At 37.9% G+C, this 22,073-nt stretch overlaps 1 protein-coding gene and 1 long non-coding RNA gene across 2 annotated transcripts in view; one reads left to right on the top strand and one right to left on the bottom strand.

The window, feature by feature from the left end:
* Positions 1-22,073, top strand: part of LOC117605858 (uncharacterized) — a 145,081-nt gene that overhangs the window by 98,389 nt on the left and 24,619 nt on the right. The gene's annotated exons all lie outside the window — the stretch shown is intronic.
* On the bottom strand, positions 1,453-20,567 carry LOC117605855 (uncharacterized). Its single transcript, XM_034327630.2, has 18 exons — positions 20,497-20,567; positions 19,429-19,546; positions 17,908-18,389; positions 16,817-17,083; positions 16,365-16,729; positions 16,028-16,155; positions 14,208-14,334; positions 13,670-13,821; positions 13,117-13,315; positions 12,837-12,989; positions 10,999-11,301; positions 10,649-10,790; positions 10,320-10,462; positions 10,058-10,247; positions 9,723-9,882; positions 9,525-9,648; positions 9,323-9,462; positions 1,453-9,211 (listed from the first exon to the last, which is right to left on the bottom strand). Exons 1-18 carry the CDS (start codon positions 20,547-20,549, stop codon positions 9,023-9,025), a joined length of 3,435 nt encoding a protein of 1,144 aa, XP_034183521.1. The 5' UTR covers positions 20,550-20,567; the 3' UTR covers positions 1,453-9,022.

The raw sequence follows: 22,073 nt of genomic DNA, 5'->3' as shown, positions 1-22,073 counted from the left end.
GGCTCCTTGATTTTTATTATTTTTATGGTTTTTTACTGGGCATCGATGCGAATTTTATGCCAATAACGATATTAATAGCAGTAGTCTAATCTTGGTAGTAATATTCCAATATAAACATCAATACTGAAATTTTAATATTAGTACTCCAATTTTAGTCCTTTAAACACCAATGGCAGTACCATATATCTGTTTAAAAAGTTTCTTGAAAACGAGATGCGACATTTAGCCTTCTATCAGGGCGGATTTCACGCAGATAGATTTCAAATCGCTATAAATCCTATCTCGTGCATCGTTCGCCACAGATTCTCACTCTATTATCCCGGCCTACGAAGGACTCTTCGCATAAAGGAATCCTTTATGCAACGACCCCGGTTACTAGTCGTTTCGTGTCACGTTGAATGTTCAGGCAAAATGTGTAATCATCGTCTAAGGATTACTGTGACACTCTTTCTTTCGGAGGACGACATATGCAGCTACCCTTCATGAATCTTAGCTTGCAGCCCTTCTTTTTTTAACTAGGACAGGATTAAGTGAATTCAAAATGACATTGATACGGTTTCTTCTGATTCTTTTCTTTCTTTTTTATTAGAACCTACTTGTAAAGGGATTTTGAAGAATTAAGTGGGTTCAGAGAAGAAATTGACTTGGAATTTAATGGGTTGATGATTACAGTGGAAGAAGGGGTTTTGTAATTCATAAATGAAGCTTTTTTTTAGTATCCCTGGAGAATTTATTTTCTGAGAAACTCTATTTAACATAAAACACTATTGTTTTTATATTTGGGAAATTTGAGGGTCCATTTAATGTAACATCCGCTGTAAAAAGTTTAAAAATTGAATGATAGCGTCATCTAGTGCAAAATAAGGCGAACTATTCCTGGGTAAAATTTTAGACGCGGTAGTGGCGCTATCTCCTGGTTGGTGCATTAAATGCACTTCGTGGCTGCATCACCAGAGAGCGTAAAAATTTCATCGAATGTTAGTTCAGACATTGCCCTCGATGGAGCGCCACATATAGTTTCGATGATCCATTGAGTGCACTTCGGATTCTTAAAAACATTCAGTCTTTACCTGATAGATGGTGCGATGCACTAATGGAACTTCACCAAAGGAGCGTAATTTAATTTCAATTATAGTCCGTCCAATGAGACGAGTCAGTATATGTTTACAAATTTACGCGCTCGACGCAGGGTTGGAGCTCAGTTGTTTCCAGTTCTTCAAACGATTCGGTCGAGGTTTGTGTACTGTGAGCCGAGCCTGCTTCGAGTACGTGAATTTATACGCATTTACTATCTCGTTTCGTTGGATAGACTGTAGAACCTTGTAGCCTAAGATTCTCAAAAATTTAATATTGTTAAATTGTATATTATAACAGGTTTTCTATGCTGGGTCAAAGAAAATGTAAAGAACGCAGAATTGTTAATACATAATTTATTTGTCAACACGAATTTTCCATAAATATATCATATATATCAATATTCATCATATATATATAGTTTCTTTTTTTGCTCGCGTATAATATCTTCTTACAACACATACATCTTTTTCTTATCATGTTTGCTTCTTTTTAAAGTGTTCTTTTAATATATAATTCTTTGTACCGAACCGAGTCGTGTTCACGAACTCACAGCACACGTTTCTCTCAAAAACAATATCTATTATTGCAGATTGCAGTCGAATCGATTGATCAACTTCCGCTGTTCGAAAAAATCGAATGTCGGTTTCGTTTCATATTTTTTTTTTTTGCTACGATATGTCCGGATATGTCTCGTGAACGTTGCTCTTTGTTTGTACTTTAAAATTAGACGATTTTCACCCGCGATCAATCTGCAAAAATAAATATTCTTTTCATTTAACACAGGCTCTCGAATAGAAACCATTAGAAAAGTAAACGTATTCCCAATAAAATTAAATTCACATAAAAATGTAGGAATACAATTTTGAATTTATACAAAATTCCCAAATGAAGCGTAAAGTTTAAATAGAAAAGTGTTACAAATTGGAGAGTTCATTCGTTCCTATTATAAATTCTCTCTAACGTTTAGTTCACGCGAAACACTTGACTCCTTTTAGTTTTCTCTTCTTTCTTCTTCTAAACGTGATACCGTGTAGGTAAATAGATACATCTTCATATATTTTATACATACTGCTAATCGACACGCTACAACTCTCGGCCAGCAAGAGCAAGTTCATTTTGTATTAATTATCTTCTCGTAATTTACTACCAGATACTTATGAATATTAGTTTTTTCTTTGTTTTAGAGTTTTCCCACTTTTCCATTACCTCGACCCAGCTGTATTTGCTATTATTAACAGAAGATTTTATTCAAATGTGCTTGTAATAATTTTAAATTTGTACACCTTGCAGATTTGATAATTGGTAAAAGTCTTTTTTGAAAAGAATTTTTTAAATAATTTAAGTAAAGAGAAATCACGGTTATATCTTTTTGATAAAAATTACATTGAGCCGAGATAATGGGAAAGTAGTGAAGCATTTTTTTTCTTTTAATTTTTATGGGTAGTTAACAGCGATATATGCAACAACATTGTTTATTGTGCGGTATCCACGCCAGAGGACAGTCATTTTTCACGATGATAGGCAGTGCAAGCATCGAATCTAACAGCGTTATGTCTTATCAAAACAATATTCGCGACAAGTTTCTCGTTTATTTCCATCCTAATTTCATTAATGCAGCTGTTAATGCCTATAGAAGCTGTTTAATCACCCATTTTAAAGACTCTTTTTAAGAGCAAAAGTTAAATTTGAAGCTGTTTGCCGAAGCTAAAACATGAAAGAGTGTTGAAAAATTTATTTTAGAATAACATAAAATAATCAATCAAAGATTCTTAAGCCTTTTAAGCGCGAAATATCGAAGCAAATCGCGTTCAAGCGATCGACAGGCAATGACTGTCTCTGTCTTTCGTTAACACGTTCACTGCCACGGTAAAAATGTGAATAATTATAATCGCAATTATAAGAATACAGTTATTTAATTTTTCAATTTGCTACTTTACGCACTTCGTATAATAATACTGCTGTTCATTCCGTTTTTATTATTCGATTATATTAAATTTATAGTGTCCACCAGGACTGTCAACGTGTTAACGTTAATTACACGTCTAATATAATAGATACAACACTTATCTAAGTCTATGGTACCAATCACAGTGACACAGAACGTGTGGGGTATATTTACCTACGATTAAGAAAGCATCACAGAAGTCAAGCTAATGAAAAGAAAAATTTGCAAAATTAATATTTCAAAAAAAAAAATGATAATTGATAAAATTATATTTGAAAATTTTACTTTACCTAACTACATTATAAAATTGTTAGTTTTCCGAATTACTAATTTTTTTAGTGGTAATTAATATTTGATACAAACCTTATAAGGAATAATGGTTTGGCCTATTAAAAAATCCTGCATTCAATTAACAGAAATTTAATCAATCAGTTTGACTTCTGAAAAGCTTATTTAGACTCAGCATTGTCTATACGTGTACTGTTGTATGCACATCATAAATATACGTATGCGTGCGTGTATACATGTATATATGTACATCTATGCAACATATACACAACATAGAAACATCAGCTTACCAGTTAATTAATATACACGTTTCACTTATCATTTTACCTTTCTAATCGCTTATTTTATAATTACTCGATAATTCTGCAAACATAGCAATTTTCTTTAATGTATATATAGACCACTGATTGTACGATTAGGATTTGTGCCGGGCACAAGAAGCAATCACATTTAAACAACCCCGTGTTCTATTCGACTATCATCGTTTGGTAACAATTAGTTGAACTGGGTCTACTAGGCTAGGATTAAACAATTTATTGTTGCGATCGTACGACTACTATGATTGTTTTTTCCTTTCGTTGTAAATAATTTCTTTGATGGACGATTTCTGGTGAACAGAACACGGGACGAAACACGTAGCGTATAAATGCGTATTCAACACGCGGTTAATTACACGAGTATATACGTACTTGGTGTAATATTTCGTCTACAGGCTGTTTCAAAGAAAACGTCGTTTCTTTTTGGAACACCCTGTATATATGTTTTCTTACGGATTGCTCGTGATCTTTCAAAGAAACAGTGAAATTAATTGGTGAAAATTTGATCTTATTAATTGAATCTTTTTTAAATTGTCAAAAGCTGAAACGAAGCGTTTTATAAGTACTTTGTGATATTAATTATCGTTTGGAAAATAATGTTTTTTCAAAAGAAAGATCTCAGAGCAGATTATTTTAAATTGTGATCCATCAAACACGAGTCGAATCGTTCAAAATATTCATTCATCCTGTCGCTTTTCTTACAATTTTACTTTCTTCATTTCTTTCTCTACGGAAATGTCGAATTGACGTTAATTTGATCGGCTCGGGCTCGAGTGATCGTTGATTTAATACCTTCAAGCTCAAGTAACGATTGTATACTGGCAACGTTTCTTTGCATTCTCATAAATATTTCTAAATATTTCATAAATTTATCGTTCATTATAGCTGTTCGTCAGATACGTTTCTTTCGCAATTCTTTCCTTAGAATTCATCTCGCTTAAGATTAGCCTGTTTTTACGTTCGAGTGTAAACCCTTCGAGATATACAAATATATTTCTAACGTGTATATGCAAGAATATACTACGTTATTAAACAGCTTACGAGTAGCATTTCTTATCGATAATTGAATACAGTTTATCGTTAGGATAGCTCGCTAATCGACATTGACTTCACAGGAGTAGTTACGCAGTTCCGTAATTTTATCTTTCGAAGACCCAGCTTTCGAGTCTTTTTTTCTGAAGAAGATTCTTCCTTAATGACACCGGTATTTTGTGCGCAGCATTTAGTGTCACCCTCGAGTCAAAGTAATTATCAGTATTCTAAAAATTAGGCTTCCATATCCACCCATTGACACTTACAGGCACTCCTAAAGATCCCTAGGTTTTTGTAGGTATCCATAGGAATCCCTAGGTACCTATTGGATCTTGCTATATCTCCATAGGTATCCATAGGGTTCTCTAGATCTCCATAGGTATTCATAGGGATCCTTAGGCTTCCATAGATATCCATAGGGATCCCTAGGCTTTCATAGTTACACCTAGGTACCTATTAGGTACTGCAATATTTCCCTAGGTACCCATAAGGATCCTCAGGCCTCCATACATAGCCATAGGGATCCCTACGCTTTCATAGTTATACCTAGGTACCTATTAGATACTGCAATATTTCCCTAGGTATCCATAGGGATCCCTAAGTCTCCATAGGTATTCCCAGACTTCCATAACTAGCTATAGGGATCCCTGGGCACCCATTAAATACTCTTATACCTTGATAGGTAGCCACAGGATTTCCTAGGACACCATAAGTATCCCTAGGTAACAAGTATTTAACTGAAGTGAAAAAGGTTTACTCGAAGGTTTCACATACTTAACATGTACAAACTTTACAACCATCACCTACATGTGAAAACACGATATCCCTACTCCTAAAGTATTGACTACAAGTATTGACTTGCGCGTAGAAAACCATTTAAATTATCCATGAAACAAAAACCGTCGTTTAATTCACGCTCTTTAAACACTGAACACTATCTATTCACGTTCATTCTTTTCACAATACCTATCCTCTTTGATCATAAGGAATATTTATGAAAATATTCATAAATTAAATATGACATAGTAACATAGAATTATAATACGATTGCCGTTTCTGATAAATAAACATACGATTATTTGTCATTTATGGTTTTTTTTGAATATCTTGTATGGAATAAAATGAAGAGATTGTTCAGAGTATAGGTACTTCACATCACCTCGTCAGTTTAGAAAAATATCATCGAACACCTTCTAAAAATCCTGATTGTCCATTTGATTTTTAACTTCATCGTTTCGGTACGTTTAATACTCTTCTCTTTATACTCGCACGCGGGCTAACAAAGATTTATGTAAATTATTTGAAGTACTATGACGGGCAGAAGCTTACGTTAAAGGTTTACTATTTTATTTATCGATACAATCGCTGCCGGATACTATGGTCAAAAAAGAAATAATTCCTGGAACTTAATTCGAACATAGATATTTCTTTTTTAGAATCAGTTTACGTTTCGTGAAACGTAAAATGTTTGAAGGCTTGAAATATTTTAGCCACCTCTATTTTAGAATTTAGGTTCCTCAATATCTGTCTGTCTCTAAAATTGTTAAATTTACATCCGCCACTTCTTAACATCTTGACTGCCACAGTAGAGACAATTATATCTATTAAAAATTCATTTTTTGATACAATGCTTCAATTTACCAATTTAGAAATATTCTGCTGTTTTCATTTTTTAATTATTTGAGAAAGGTTTCGAATGTAATATAATCAACTAATTATTCAAAGAAAACAAGGATAGCATAATTTATATTATCTATTCTATCTTCACTACGACAGTCAACGTGTTAGATTATCATTTAAACATACAGCTAATAACAATCGAAACGCAACAACACACTCGCATTCACACACAAAACAGAAAACTATGCAACAGTCACCATAAATATTACGCTTAAAATTATATTACCCTAGAGTGCTTATATGCTAGTTTATTGTCCATGTTGGATCATTTCCTAATATTATTTATTGTCTGCTCACACAGCATTGTCGGTTATTATTAATTTACATTAACTCCTCGCTTACAACTAACTGTTGTCTGGATACTAAGGAAGACTTTAATCCTCTAACGCGGGTTTATTTGGGGTAGCAAAGTGAGCATTTCGTTCAAACAAGAAATATTCAAAGAGGAAAAACAACGATCCAGAATTCTAGAAAGCGAGAACAAGCATCGAACTTCCGGAAACGAGTTCAAAAAAATTTTTGAAGCTTTATAGTCATTTTTAAAACAATGAGCATTTTATTGAAAATAGTAATTTCGAATGAGAAAATTAGCGAAACAGGATGTTGAGAAGCGAGAAGAAGCGTTAGGCTTCCAAAAATGGATTGAAGAAGAAAGAAGAATATATTTTTCAGGCTTTAGAATAATATTTTTCTTAAAATTGAAAAATCGTATCGATTTTAATTGAAATTCGATGGAAAAACTTTTGAAAAAAAGTGAAGAAGAGTGGAAATATTATTGTCCTGACCAACAATACCGCTAATCTTATCGCTTAGAAAAAGTCTAAGTCAATTAGTAAGGCTCCTAGTTTTTCATCGTAAACAATATACATCCAGTACAAAGTATTAGTCGCATTAAAAACTATTCTTTTCCATCTGCGGGTGCGGATCAAAAAAGTGCTGGTGCAGAGTATTGTCCCTAGAATTCAGTCAACATGTATTTAGCCTATAATCTAATCTAATTCCTCGTCATTGCGCTAATGTGACACTAGAAGCGACACTCGTTTTCTTAACGTACCATTTATGTTTCAAATATCCTTATTCTTTAATGATCACATTCGAAACATAAATGAGATATTATATTAATACGTATATATTCAAAGCTTTAAATAGGAAGCTGAGCTACAAGTTCATTTTACTTAATTTTGATTAATTATCCCTGTTATTTGTTGGTAATCAAATATTGGTGTGGTTTATCATTATTGTCTTAGAGGAAATTCGATTTCTATTTCTTTTAATTATAATTACGTTTTTACTATAAAACGTTGTATTTTTAATAATATTTCATAGATAATGATTCGAAAATTAAGCTATCAAATTCGCTCAGCTCCAATCCTAACACGTACTCGTATAATCTATTTTTACATACGTATTTGTATATGTTTCTCTGCCTTTACATTAGTATACAATTAACACATATAACTCTAGACACGTACATATACCATAACATTATATTTACGTTAACAAACATCTATCTTATATTAGTCGTACCAATAATAGTTAACATTCTAAATCCTTACCGTTATGATTACCTATCAATACATAAGTGCATCTCATGCAGTATGCGTAGGACACTTTTCCTACACCGGGTGTGCGTTTATAAAATTCGTAGAAAATTATCCACTTATTTTTTCTTCATTTTTTAATGCTATATTTCACGAATTCGTATCTCAAACGCTATTCATCTTTTACCCAATTTGGAATCGAATAAAAAACGCACACCCTTTGACTCATCGCCACTTTGTGGCGCATACATGGCGATAGAAAATGTATTTTTATTTTATATTTTTCAATCGCATCTGATGCGAAATATTCGTCTGATCGTTTCGTATTAGATTTTGCCTTCTACGCACTGCTTCCGTTAATTTACAAACGCTTCTAGATTACACACGAGCTTTGATTTCTAGAAAATGGCGACGAAAGCTCGTTCATTTATCGAAGCTTTTTTCCCTCGTAATATGTTTCCATTTATTTCACCGTTGCTTTGTTTCGCATTCTTACTTAGGTTTCCTATCATAGACACACAGGCGTTTAGAAATTGATCGAAGTGGAACGTCCTCCTGTTCGTCGTTTAGTTTCATTCGACTAGATTGTAAAATACTCGAAAACGCGTGGAAATGGAAATTGAATAACACTGTTAACTTTGAAGGAATCGTGAAACTTCTGAACCACATCGATCTATTTTTTCTTTTTAAGGTGCCCTTTTATATTGTCGAATTTATTGTTACTGAAAAAGAAAGGATGAGATGAATGTAAGAATTGATTCTTCTTCTTATTAAGAAACGAGGAAGTCCTCGACTATTTTGATTCAGCTGAAAATTATGAAAATTTCAAGTTCTAAAATATCTGTCAGTGCAGAGATTTTCTGTATTGTCTTTAAAGTTCGATGAAGGTACAACGTCTGAAAATGTGCTATTTAAAAGGGAACACCGTTTTCCGTAACAAAGTGAAACCTTTGCCAGTTAGATCAACGCAAACAACTATAATAATTGTATCTAACTAGGTGTATATACTTGGTAACAAAGTTTCTTAGAGCATCGACTAGAAAGTACCCACAGCTTATTGTCGCTAACAATTATTGTTTTAACTTTATACGTTTAATTAGATCTTACGAGCCAGTATTGGATCTCATCTTCGTTATTTTTTATCAACCCATACCCATGTCAGAGTGTTTAGCTATCTCGCTTCTAATCCAGGGCACGTATTTCGGTACGTATGCATAGACACCTGGTAACTTTGGTTGAGCACAATTTATGCCCCAACTTACTATACCACCGACGAACCATTTTTCTTTGTCGTGTTCATCTTGACATAATAAAGGGCCCCCAGAGTCACCCTGTTTAAAAAAATTAATTATCTGTCGTTATTAAACAATTATAATTTTGAACTGTAATTTTTCCAATTATAATCAGAGTTCGAATTGAAACATTTTCCCAAAGGAACTCACTTGACACGCATCCTTTCCTCCATCTGCATAACCGGCGCAAATCATTCCATCGGTTACGTTCACTGCAAGCCACGAATTACAAATTTCTCTGTTCAGCACTGGAACTCGGACTTCGTTCACAGATGGTTCATACTGCGATGCTGTAACGTTCAAATTCATTATAGACATTGGTATCGATGAACTATCAATATGCCATACGTACAATCGGTGTCGTTTTTCTTGCCCCAACCGATCACGGTACAAATTGTCCCAGGCGTGAGATGCATATTAGCACTTGGCAAACAGACTGGCCTTAGATGTTCGTGAAACTGTACTCGCTTCTCCAGCTAAACGAACAGAATTCACAGTTTCATGTTAAGTCTACTAGAACAAACGTAAGAATTGGTAATGGATCGTTTACTTGGAACAAAGCCACGTCGTTGTCTTGAGCAACCCCCAAATTGTAATTCGGATGAGGAACCACAGTTTTCACCTTCAGCTTCTGTCCCAGATAAGTGTGAGAGTGTCTCCTAGTGATACCCAATTGTATCGTCCATCCAGATACATCAGTGTAGCTGAAACTGCGAAGCTCGATCATTCAAAACGATAGAAGAAAAGTACAACGCAATTCAACCTATTTCGTGCAAGGAATGACGAAATCTATCAAAAATATAAACTATGTCATTCCTTTTATTCCTGGCAATAATGGAATATAGCCATATTACGCAAATATGGATACAGAAATAAACAACTCACTTTCCAACGCAATGTGAAGCTGTCAAAACCCACTGATCGGCAATTAAAACACCGGCGCAATAGAAAATCTGTTCCGGTCCACCGAGAAGGGCTGCTAAAAATGGCCAATCACCAGGTGACGATTCCACGCCACCGACAATCCTCGTTGTCACCCTCGAGTTCCCGTAAACCGTCTTTCTTCGTCCACATGCTAGGTATAATTAAAGAAACAATTTAGAGTTTGATGAGAAATTTATTGTCCACGTAATTGTGATCGATTTACCATAATTTGAACACGTCAGCTCCACCGTGGGATACACCTCCTGATCCGTGATACAATCCTGAAATTCTTTGAGAAGATTTTTGGATTCGCTTTGAGTGTTGTTGATATACTGACGAGCCATCAATTTCGATGACACATCAACCCTGAAACCATTTAAAAATCCAAAAGATCTTAATTAATCGAGGATCTAAGATTATACTTTCACCGAAGATTTATGATTCGATTCAAAATTTGTGATGCATTATTCAAAATTCTAATCCTTGAGTTTATATTCAAACCGAAACTTCGTCTTTAAGCAAACAATCGAAACACAAATTAATGGCTCTTACGTGTAGCCGAGCATGGAGCAGATTGTTTTAGCCGAGTTTGGTTCCCAATGCGAAATGCAGGCCGGCATAAACTTGCCCATCTCGGCGTGATAAACCTCTAATCTTCCTTCACCCATGTCCCCGTTCCGTTTGCTCAGCTTCACTGCAACAGTGTTTGTGAAATTATAATCAAGAAAATATGTAAAAGACGTTAAGCAACATTTGTACATTTTTCATTTTTACGATTACAAGCGGAATGTTTTAATTTCGAAAATGAAACTATTTTATTATGAATAATTAAAATAACAGCAACCAACGTACGACATAAAAGGATTAATTGATATATGCATAAATGTTAATATTTCGCTTACAACAATAGCGTTCATCCTGACCCCAGGGGCAATCCATTACGCCGTCACAGATTAGACTGGCGGACATGCATCTTCTCTCTCCGCAATGCAACGGCGACTTGGAGTCGGTGTTCTTCGCCAGAATGGGCTTCTTTACTATTTTCGTGTTGAAGGTGGAGACGGAAGAGGAGGAGGACGAGGATGATAGAGTGCACTCGCCGCATCCAATCTCGTCGCTATGATCGGCACAATCCAAGTGGCCGTCGCATCTCCAGTCAACCGGAATGCACCTGGTCCGATCGCATTGGAAACCGCTGGTGCATACTGTACAAGAAACAGCCAAATGGTGTCTTCTTCGCATCGATATCATTTCGCGATCTATTCTTTATTCGCTTACTCGTCTTACGAACAATGAAATACGACGTTGTCGATGCGAACGCACGAACTGGCAAATGGAACATGAAAATGAGCAATGAAAACGGAATAACTGGGCTCGGAAAAGGTGAATATTATAGCGTTCATGGAACAAGAAAAATACTACAATTCTGACGATTACTTCTATCGCAAATTGAGAATACAGCTTCGTTCGCTCCTGATAAATGTCCCTTAACCACAAGTACACTGTGACATCGTGTTTAAGATACACAACCGCTCCGTGCAAACTCCCTAAAGCAGTTCCGTGCTGAAGATGCCTCCTCGAGCGACCGTTTGATAGAAATTTTGCAATTAAGGTTCCATTAGCAGCGACATGTGCCATGTGTACACGAAAATTGATGGCGACAGCGTATATTTCATATATGCTTAATGAATTACATTCAGTGTACGCAATTCGAAATCGATTTATGATTCGATAGAAGTTCACGAAGTTACCGGTGATCGGTGGACAATTTACATTGGAAAATGAAACAATGATATTCCGAATAATTGCAATTGTAATGGGACGTATTCCATATTGCGATTTTCACAAGGGCAATCGACGCGTTAATATTACTGTATGACGGGGTAAGCGTTGATATTACTACTGCGACGGTTAGTGTGTTAATACAATTACTGCATGCCGGGTTAAGCGTTGATATTACTACTGCAGCGATCGACGCGTCGATCACATTCGCTACTTCAGTGAATCCAGTCGGCGCTTAATCAGACCAGTAGAATTTCCATATAGCATACTTCACATACGGAGTATTAATTATTTTTTTTTAAGTATTGAGAATACGAAAAACAATTTTTGTTGATACAAAGTGAATCCAGTCGACGCTTGGTCAGACAAGTAGAATAGCAACATCGCATTGGCCATATCTTAGTCTCTTATTATCTTAAGAGACGCGAAGGTCAAAATGAATAATCAGCAGTGTCTAAAGTCTAAACCAGTTGAATAAAAACACTAAGATTCTGCTTGCGTCTTCTCGAAGGAAACGCTCGTCTCTCGAAGCGTTTTCATTGCGACTCACCTATATTCCGAGCCATAGTCCGGCTGCCCCGGTGAGATTATTTTAATCCCACGATTATCCACCTCTTTATCAAATGCCCGGCCTTTAGCCAGTAGGCTTATCCCCACTAAAGGAGCCGGATAAATGGCTACGAAGGCCTTGAACGAAAATGACGAATCGCCCGTGACCGATGAGAAGCTCCAGTCGATTCGTACCAATCGCCCGTGCTCATTATCGATTCCACCCCTTAATTTTAACCCTTCAATTCCGATCTTAACCTAAGCTGTCACGGTGCTAATTCTTTCTTATTAGAATTTTCTAGGTCGAAACGTGAAACAAACGGTATTTTGTTAGAAATTGATTTTTGAAAGCTTTCACGTTCCAATGATTTACCGCGTGGAATGACAAAAATTTCGAATCATTACTTACTGGGTTTCTCCGCTCTCTTGGCTGCTTCCAGCACCTCTTGGTGGCCCACGCACTCGTCGGGGTTCGGATTTTCCGGAAACAAATCGCATTCCAGATCGTCCGGAAGAGTCAGGCCGAACACGTTCAAGAAAAAGCCGCAACGTCTCTTGGTTTCTAAACGAAAGTACAATTTTCCAATCGAAAGTGTTTTATAAATTATATATTCGATTACATTCGAGGTATAATGGATATGTGTTAGTTATCTTCCTAATATAAATTCAATGATTTGTATTGTATTTACCGAAGCACAGGCTACGACAGGGTTGCACGATGTGTCCCCGTGATCCACATTTCGGCACAAAAACACTGCACAGGAAGAGGGCGGTCAATTCGTAGCATCTGACGTCGATCACGGTGTCGTAATGCTCGAGTACGTGCTGAGCGTCGCGCTGCGCGACATTACCCATGTAATTCGGGAACACGGTGAAATTATACGGGACCTGAGGAGACAAACGACCAAAATACCAGAATGATAACTTGAAAATATTCAAAACAAATCTTTCGTGAATTGCAAGAAAATAAAAGACAAATTTTCGTCCACTAAATTATTTTGTCAATTTTCAAATTAGAACACAGGCGATCATCCGTTCTGGATATCTGTATAAAGTTCTTCTGATATCTGTGTAAAAGTATACAGGCGACACGTGGTTGTAATCGAACGCCAGTAGCATCGTTTTAATTCGATTCGATGAATCTCGAGAATTTCGTGGACGAATTCCCGTTCAGATTATTGGAAATTTCGAAGCGAGCCACGCGTGGCACGCTTGTCCATTGCCATTTTACAGAAAGTCTACCTTGTGATGTTGGCAGAAGGTCACGATCACAGGTAAACAGACTCCCGGTGCTGGATTCTTCTGCTCGATCGGCGCTGGCGTTCGTTCCATCAACGCCATCACGTTGCTGTAGATCGTTTTGTTCTCCAATCGTATCACAGTCTCCAGATACGCTGTTTCGTGTAGATAAATTTATTAGCGAACCTGTATCTAAGATTGAAAATCTTGAGAAGGGGGCTATAGCATTTAGATTTTCTGTCACTTTTGTACAGGCCAAACGGTAAGAGTTATCGAAAAAATTCTTGCGCCATTGTATTTAGTGGGTTAAAATCTGAACGAATGGCCGAAAAAAATTTTTTTTTTGCCACTTTCAGTCTGATCGGAAATGGCCGTAAAAGGGTTGGCTCGAAAGCGAATCTCGCTCTACTTCACTTTAGCTTGTTTTTAATAACGATGAAACTTTCCTACTTTCACTGTTCAGTTCAGTTAGATACGTATCAACAAATTTCGAACAGAAAAGAATTCGGGCAGATAAAATATATTGGACGAATTTACTTACATTTGAAGTATATGGCCAAACCTCCAGCGATGATCAACAATGCAACAGCGTTAAAAAACACTTGCACGAACCTAAGTCGAAGCCTCCCTGTGGTCACATAACGGCTGTTCGTCATGTCTCTAATGATCTGAAGACAGATCGATAAAAATGATTGCAATCGAAAGTAATTATAAATTCTAATAATTTTTAAACTTAATGGACTTAATGGTTCTAATCTGAAATATTGATACACGAATTCTACAAGTTCCAGAGGGTTGTTTGATTACGTAATACTTCGTCGGTGTGTTTACAAATTGGTACTAATATTAGTTCCAAATACTCAATGTCTTCGAGTGGTTCGCGACGGAATCTGTATTTGAGGAGTGAACGTTGCTTACGTAGTACCTACCCTTCTCCAACCGGACCATATTGATTAGAATTTTCTCACCGTTGCACCGTGATATTAAAGTACAAATTACGTCACTTTGTTAAAAGAGCAGATTTGTCTGTAAAATTTCCTGGTACATGCACGGTTTCGCGAATTTCCAACGAAAATGGGCACCGTAGAGGTAAACACGCAATTATACGAATAATTAATTCCTTTGAACTTTCGATGGATTTTATGTAGATTCGTAATAGCAGGTTTTGTTCTACTGAAATGTGCAAGTGGTATTGTTTTCGTATTAAATTGCATTCGTGCTTCTGTCATATCACCACCATCCATTGTGTTCAAGTCTTTACAATTTCCACTATAGTGAAAGGTGACAAGTAGAATAAATCGTGAATAGTCAGACGCGACGTTCAAATTGATACTCTTTATATGTAACACGATTATTATAATAATACTGAAAGTGCTAAAACGTTTTTTGCATTCTGTATCGAAAACAGTTTAATTACGCGAGACATTTATTCCCGATGGAACGAGAGATAATTAACAAAATATAAAAGAGAAAGGCAAAGAAATTAACAACAATCGATGAGGGGGAAATGAACGTTTCAATCGTCCTGTTCGAAATCGTAGATACAGGATTTCAGCGTTTATTATCCCGTGGTCCATTTTCGACGCTAATAACAGGAACGTTTCGTGTAAAATGATATCGGCTAATACTCGATACGGGCTACGATATTGGCCGATATCGAGCCCGTAACTCGACAAGAACCCGCGCTTTCCCATTTCCCCTGATCGCGAACAAAAGGAGTAAATGACGCGAGTTATCGATCCCCATGGAAACGCGGGATTTCGTGTTCGTTTATTCCGCGTACGAGCCGGTACCATCGTTTATCCGTGTCGCGATTATCTCACGGCCCATATTTGTATCATTTTTTTCCTCTCTAAAGAGCACAGCAACGATGAAATTCCGTCGCCCACAGGTTTTGAACAATTTGATATTTTAGTGAGATATTTCCACAAAAATTCAGCTATAAATTCGTTTCTCTTGACGAAGTAATAAAACGGTTTGAAAATAGACAATTTCTCATAAATCTCTGAAGTCTCTCTAGCAGAGAAATCATTTTCACCGATCAATGAGCTACCAAACAAACGAGATGGACTCGAAACGTTTCCGGTCTGCGGATAAACAAACAAACGTATCAACGAGCGAGCTCCAGAAGCTGCCTTTTAAACCCAGTCGTGCTCCTTCGAGCGTGCTAGTAATTCCCTTTAGATATCGCTTGACCCTTAACGAATCTATGTACACAGGTCTATTATAGAGACAGGGTTACGTAACATTGTGGTGGGAAATGGTAACGCAATCGATAACCCGAGGAAAAGAATTAATCGTCCCCTTTTTCGTATTACGTAACGCGTTCTGCGCATTGAAATAGTCGCGTCGCGGTCTTACCTTATGATGTAACGAGCTGTTGTTACCACCGTGAACTCTGACAATTGCCTGTAGACTAGCAGGGGTGCTGGTTGATTTTGTAATGGTCCTGTTCGACGAATTGTCTGGCTCTGACACTAGTGCTCTGTCTGAAAATTTCCGCAAAAATCGCCAATTGAAATTAGAATTAATTTGGCGATTTTAATCCCATCCTTAAAATTACCGTTGTATAATAACGTAGGGTAATAATTTGGAAATTTAAATTTGAAAATTATTTATCAAAATGATTTACTAAAAATTATAAAGATTCATCGTGGAAAATTTTGGACGTACAGCGAGGCAAGATGAACATGTTTACCTGGAACCTTGCCATATTTGTGAGGAAGAAGAGGAGCTTCCATAGTTTTGCTGGTGTAGCTAGGCGAGCTGGTTTGACTGAAACTATCCGAAGAAACGTTACTATCCTGTCGTACGCTGATGGGTTTCGGCACTGAACTCTGACAAACTGCGCTCAGAGGCGGTGGAAGATTCGTCTGGGTTGCCTTCGGCAGTTTCTCTAGTTTCTCGCCGCAGCTCCTATCCTTTCGTAGAATATGCTGTAGGATATTCCTCGCTCTATCCATCTCCGCCTCGTATTTTCCACGGGCCATCGCTTCCGATGATTTCTGCTCGGAATGCAAACGTCTCTCCAAGTCTTGCGATGTTCTCTGAAGCTCCTCGTACCTAATTCATCAGAAAAGCAACGTTCCAAATTATTTGAACGAAACGAAACATGCCAAAGTTTCTTGTTTCAAAAGAAAATTCGCTTACCTTCCGATGGATCTCTCTTTACATCCACGAAGATGATCATCCTCCTCGTGCAAGCGTCTCTCCAGCTTCTTCGAGACAGCCTGAAGTTCCTCGAACTTACATCGTTTTTCTACTTCGCGACGCGACCTCACCAACGCCGCGAACTTCGTCTCGTCCTCCTGCAGAGCCTCCATTCGAGACGGGGTTATTTTGTCCCGAGATTTTCCGCTCGCCGTTTCCTCGCAGCCATCTCCATCGTTCTCCTTCTCCATCTTCGAAGAGTGAAACCTGTCGTGCGAAGACGAGGAATGAAGAAGTTCGTCCAGAGGCACGTTGATTAAATTATTCTTGCTGCGTTGTTCGACTTATTAAAAAAGTGTCAGGGGAGAAATTCCACGAACGACAACGCGCGTTTCTTCAACCCTTTCAAGCTCCGATGCTTACGCCCCAGCCAAAGGTTTTTGTTCTTGTAAAATATGATCGTTGCAGACAAGAATGGCACGAGTGCCTTCTATGAAAGCATCAATTCTACAGTGAAAATAAGAGCCACAGTATTTTGTTCTTTGAAAAATTTATTTATCTTTTGCTTCAAGAAGGAATTTTTAATCTGGGAACATTGTAGACATTCTTTCGGTGGGAAACTCTCTTGTAGGCTCTTCGCTAAAATACACGCACGAGGAGCAGAGAATTAAGGCTGACTAGTGGTTACGAGAACGCCAGACCACTTTGAAGAAACGTCTGCTGAGTAGACTCTACTCGAACGTCTACTCGAGATAGAGTCGAGCAAGTTCACGCTTCGTTTAACAAGCCCGTCGTAAGCGTAATCGGCCGTTAAGCATCTCGCTTCTAATTTAAGCGCTGCCCGTAACACGCTCGCGAACTTGCAGCGAACCGCTCGAACCGCTTCAAAACGATCGGTGCTAATCAACGCGGCGGAAGTGATTTCGAGAGATTCTTCGTGTATGCAACGCGGAAGCTGACGCGACTTACATTGTGACGAGGTTGCAGGTAAACGAACGACGAGGGGAAAAGCGTAGAAAAATTTTCTGGACTTTATACAAACGTGTCACTTTAAAAGCGTTAATCAAGGAAATTAATGAATTTACGCTCACCTATCATTTTGCAGATTCACCGTCTGCCTTTGACGTCCGTCCCTGACCCCCTGCTGATCTTTAAACTTCGACTCTGCACTCTTTACGATCCTCTCGTGCAGCCTCTTCTCAAGATCGCGAGAAGCTTTCTGCAACTCCTCGAAGCTCGACTTCTGACGGAGCTTGCAATCCTCTTCAAAGTTCGCTTTATCGAAATCCGCCACGAAATCGTTGTCCTGATTCGTATCCCGCGCCTCTTTATCCGAAAAGCTCAATGTATAGTCTTGATTAGCCGATTGATCTTGAGACCGGAACGGACCCAGATCGATCAGTTTTTCATTGTTCGAATCGTGAGTCCAGGAAGCGGATAGGATCGACGATGTTTGATCGTTGGTTGATAGATTTGTTTCTTGTCTCGTCAACGATTGTATCGGTATAGGTTTCTCGTTTTTGCTTCGCTTAGGAATCGCTGGTAATCGCATTGGTATCGGTGGCGGAGCTACCTGTGGGATCAACCAGTTTCTTCCTGAATTTCTTCTGCTCGATTGAACCGCTTATCCCTTGGGAATATGGGCAGAGGAAGGACAGAAGATTGTGTTTCTGCTTTTTTGTTATGTAAGCGTATTCGTTTGTTCTACTCGATTGAGTTAACCGCTCAGGGATGATGAAGTCGAAGGTATTTGTGAATCTTCTAAAACTTGGGGTTTAAAGAAAATTCTATACATTTGTTATTTTTATTTTAATGGATCTTTTAAAATTTTAAATATATAGGTATTTTTCCTCTTTCGAAATGCTAAGAAAATTAAGTGAAAAGTATGTAGGTAACTAAAAGATATTTAACAGATGAAGCCAAAAATTGGCTCGTTACATATCCGTACTCTCCAAAAATTGATCGATCATTTAACGGGAGGCCTCTTTAAATGATCGGTCAGGATTTTGGAGCGTCCAGATTTGCCGGCGATGGGTGCAGCTTGATCCATTAAAGCCTCGTTTGTCCACTAATTACGTGGGCGAGTTCGAGCAACCGGCGAACGAGTTGTGCAAAGCTCCTGCAAAGAATGCTTCTGCTCGATTAAATGCAACCACCTAGAACGAGCTTTACCGGCTGATAAGATTACGTCGTTTTTCGTTTCGTTTTTGTTAAATTCGCCTACCGTTGGCGGGCCACTAACCCGCGCTTTATTCCCCATGATTTACGCAACTTTGCACGAAGAAATTCTACGAAATTCGCGAAAATTTTTCGAAAGAAATTAGAAAACCAAGACTCGTTGATTTATAGCTTCTTTCAAAAGCGTGCGCTCCTTGATTGAACCCTTTCCTAACAAAAGATTTATTAAGTCTTCTTTTAGAATTTTTGCTATCGTTGTTTCAAATAATGTAAAATCAAGTTTAGTATTTTTTAGGGAAAAGTATTTCTATGGTATCTAAAAACTCTATACAATTACAAATTCACACATCACAGATTTCAATATACAACCCAGATTTTTAATTAAAAAAATAGAGCGTTAATCGAAGAAACGAGACAATTTAAACTTCACTCACCGCAGGTGTGGCTGAATGGCGTCGTGGAATCGGTGGTGGAGTACCGTTTCCGGTAGGCGGGGGTTCCGGAAGCAGGGACGTGCGAGCCGGTAATCCAACGCTGTGAATTCTACTCTGTCTGAAATTTCGCACGGAAACATTGCCTTCAGGCGTGAACTCGCTAAAGTCCAATTTAAAAAATTGGAAAAGTGCAACTTTCCACAGTGTTTGTCGAAGTTTCTCTCTAGACAATTATAAAGTCGTTACTATGTTAATTATTTAATGGTGATGGGTAATCAAGAAAAGTGAACTATTTAGTGTAGATATTTAGATAGATATTTAGTGTAGATATGTGATGCTTCCTTCCGTTTACTCGGAACCCATTCTATGGGGACGGAATTACGGAAACCGGGAATTCTATATAATGAATGCTTTCAATTAATATTAAAGACGAGCACTGACCACACATTTAAACGAATTAAGACACGCGAAACGCATCTGAGGACTATTAATGATGGTCCTCGAAAGTTTAATACCATCTAATTACTATAATCAGGTTTCTGTCAGCGCCAATCGTTCGTGTTCCAACTTCCTGCAAAGCTTTGCCATAAATTCAGTCGCTCCTTTTCTAAGTATCATTTAATTAGCAATATTTACTGGTTCATCCTTTAAGACAGATTAAAAAGCAGGGGTAGACTTTTCATAGAAACTTTTATATATCGCGTCAGTTGTTGGAGTACGAATTCACAGTCAAGAAAAGGGACTCGAAAGAACGAACATTATTACGTTTGTCCGTGTACTCTAAGCTACGCAATTTTTATTTCACGACAAGAGCTCATTTCTTCAATTTACTGGCCACGGAACGAAGAACTCCGCGATTAAATGTCCCGCTACGTTGAGGGGTGAAAGAGAAAAGGAAAGAGCACCCCTCTCACAGTGACGATTCGACGCGAAAGATAAACGGATTAAGAACAATTAGATTTCGAGAAGTTATCGCGCGCTGGTGCGTGTAAACGAGAATTGTAAAGTAAACCGACTTTCAAACAGTTCCTCGAACAAACTAAATTGAAGGGATTATTTTTTAATTACCTTGGCTGACCCGTGGGACTCGTATCACCGCCATGAGCCTCGGTTCCAGACATTTTAAGCGCTGCAATCAACGATAAAAATCCATCGTCAATAAAAAAACAATCGTCGGAATTTACTGCGATGGTGATGGTAACAAAAGAATGAAAGAAAATGTTTTTTCCAACGATAAATGAACGAATGAAATAATTTTTACATATAAAGATGAACAAAATTATTATCAAATAAAAATGTTCTTCATTTTCAACTAACTCGTCCCAATTGTACCACCTGTTACGAAGCACCCTGTGTGAAACGTGTACATGCTGACACACACGAGTATCAGTGCCTTCTAAGACCTTTTATGAGTCCAGCTGCAATGTTGGGAAATGGAAACATTTTCCTTTTAGACGCGCAGGCTTACACCGGTGAGCTTCAAAGAGTATTAACAATAACAAACAGTTGTGAAAGCGTCGAGCTTCAAAAGAAGAAGAAGGGCGATTTAATATGGAGAGCGAAAATAAAAGTAAACGAGACACGAGATCGTTCACAGTCGAATTAATTCTAGCAAGTAGATAGTTTGCTCATGATGACAGTGCCACTTCGGTTCGCTATCAAGTGAAAGCACTATTCAATTTCCTGCTATCTCATCGGCGTGTGCATCCTTCCACGAGGCTCGGCCCTACCAGACTGCAGCCGGGGGATCGATGTGCACCACCCACCCCCGCACCCTCTGCGAAAGCACTCCGCGCCTCTCTCCGACACTTCCGTTTTAAATACGCGCCATATTCGTGTGTTCCTTTTATTTTCGAACCATCCGAACGGACACGATTTTTCCATTTTGTCGATCATTCGAAAAGTTGACTAATTTCCTAGGGATTATTTAATCCCATGTCGTGTACCATGTTTTCTTTTTGTCTTCTATAAAAAACACTGATAGTTTGAACGCCCCTTTTTGTAGATATAAAGAGACGATTTATAATTTTGAGTACATTCGGTGCACATCCGATGACATTTAAACAATGCTTCATGCTCCATGTTTCGTGGAGGGTTGAAGCGAGTACAAAACAGAGCCATTGCCGACACCTGCATCGTAAACCCCTTGGTACAAGTTTATTCTGACCCATTTGCGGTTTACGAAACAGGGAATAAGGGTTGTCCTGACCTACATACCTGTTGATGATCGATTTTTCCAACGGGGCGATGATTCTCCGTTAAAATTGTCCGAGCAGCAACGCGATGTTCAACCGTGAAAACAAAAGATCGAACGAAATAATGAGACGTCTTCGTTGACCCGTGACAAACGCGACGAGTAGTTTCATTAACTTCCGTGAGAAGATCCTGAGAAACGTGGGTGAAACTTCAGCTTTCAACTCGTCGACACGGTCGCGCGAATTAGAGAAAAGGATCCAGACGCTATTTCATTACCCGGCTACTTTCGACCCGTATCTCGCGAGGCGACGTTATTGCATTTTCCACGCGTCCACGAATTTTCTGAATTTCCTCGACCGAACATAGGGAATATTTAACATGGCGTCGAAGTGACAGGTAAAAAATTATAACGCAAGTTATCAGTGGAACATTAATGCGAATATTGCCGA

Source organism: Osmia lignaria, chromosome 2 (genome assembly GCF_051020975.1).
Source record: "Osmia lignaria lignaria isolate PbOS001 chromosome 2, iyOsmLign1, whole genome shotgun sequence".
Classification (NCBI taxonomy): domain Eukaryota; kingdom Metazoa; phylum Arthropoda; class Insecta; order Hymenoptera; family Megachilidae; genus Osmia; species Osmia lignaria.
The sequence above is the reverse complement of the archived record's forward strand: the minus strand, read 5'-3'. Positions and strand labels throughout refer to the sequence as shown.

What these genes read in the sequence shown, in the direction of transcription:
- LOC117605855 (XM_034327630.2), bottom strand. Translation starts at nt 20,549, where the DNA reads ATGTCTGGAACCGAGGCTCATGGCGGTGATACGAGTCCCACGGGTCAG. An exon ending in AGTCCCACGGGTCAGCCAAG is followed by an intron (nt 19,547 to 20,496) that starts GTAATTAAAAAA and finishes GCGAAATTTCAG; the next exon opens with ACAGAGTAGAATTCACAGCG. An exon ending in CAAGAAAAACGACACCGATT is followed by an intron (nt 9,463 to 9,524) that starts GTACGTATGGCA and finishes TGAACGTTACAG; the next exon opens with CATCGCAGTATGAACCATCT.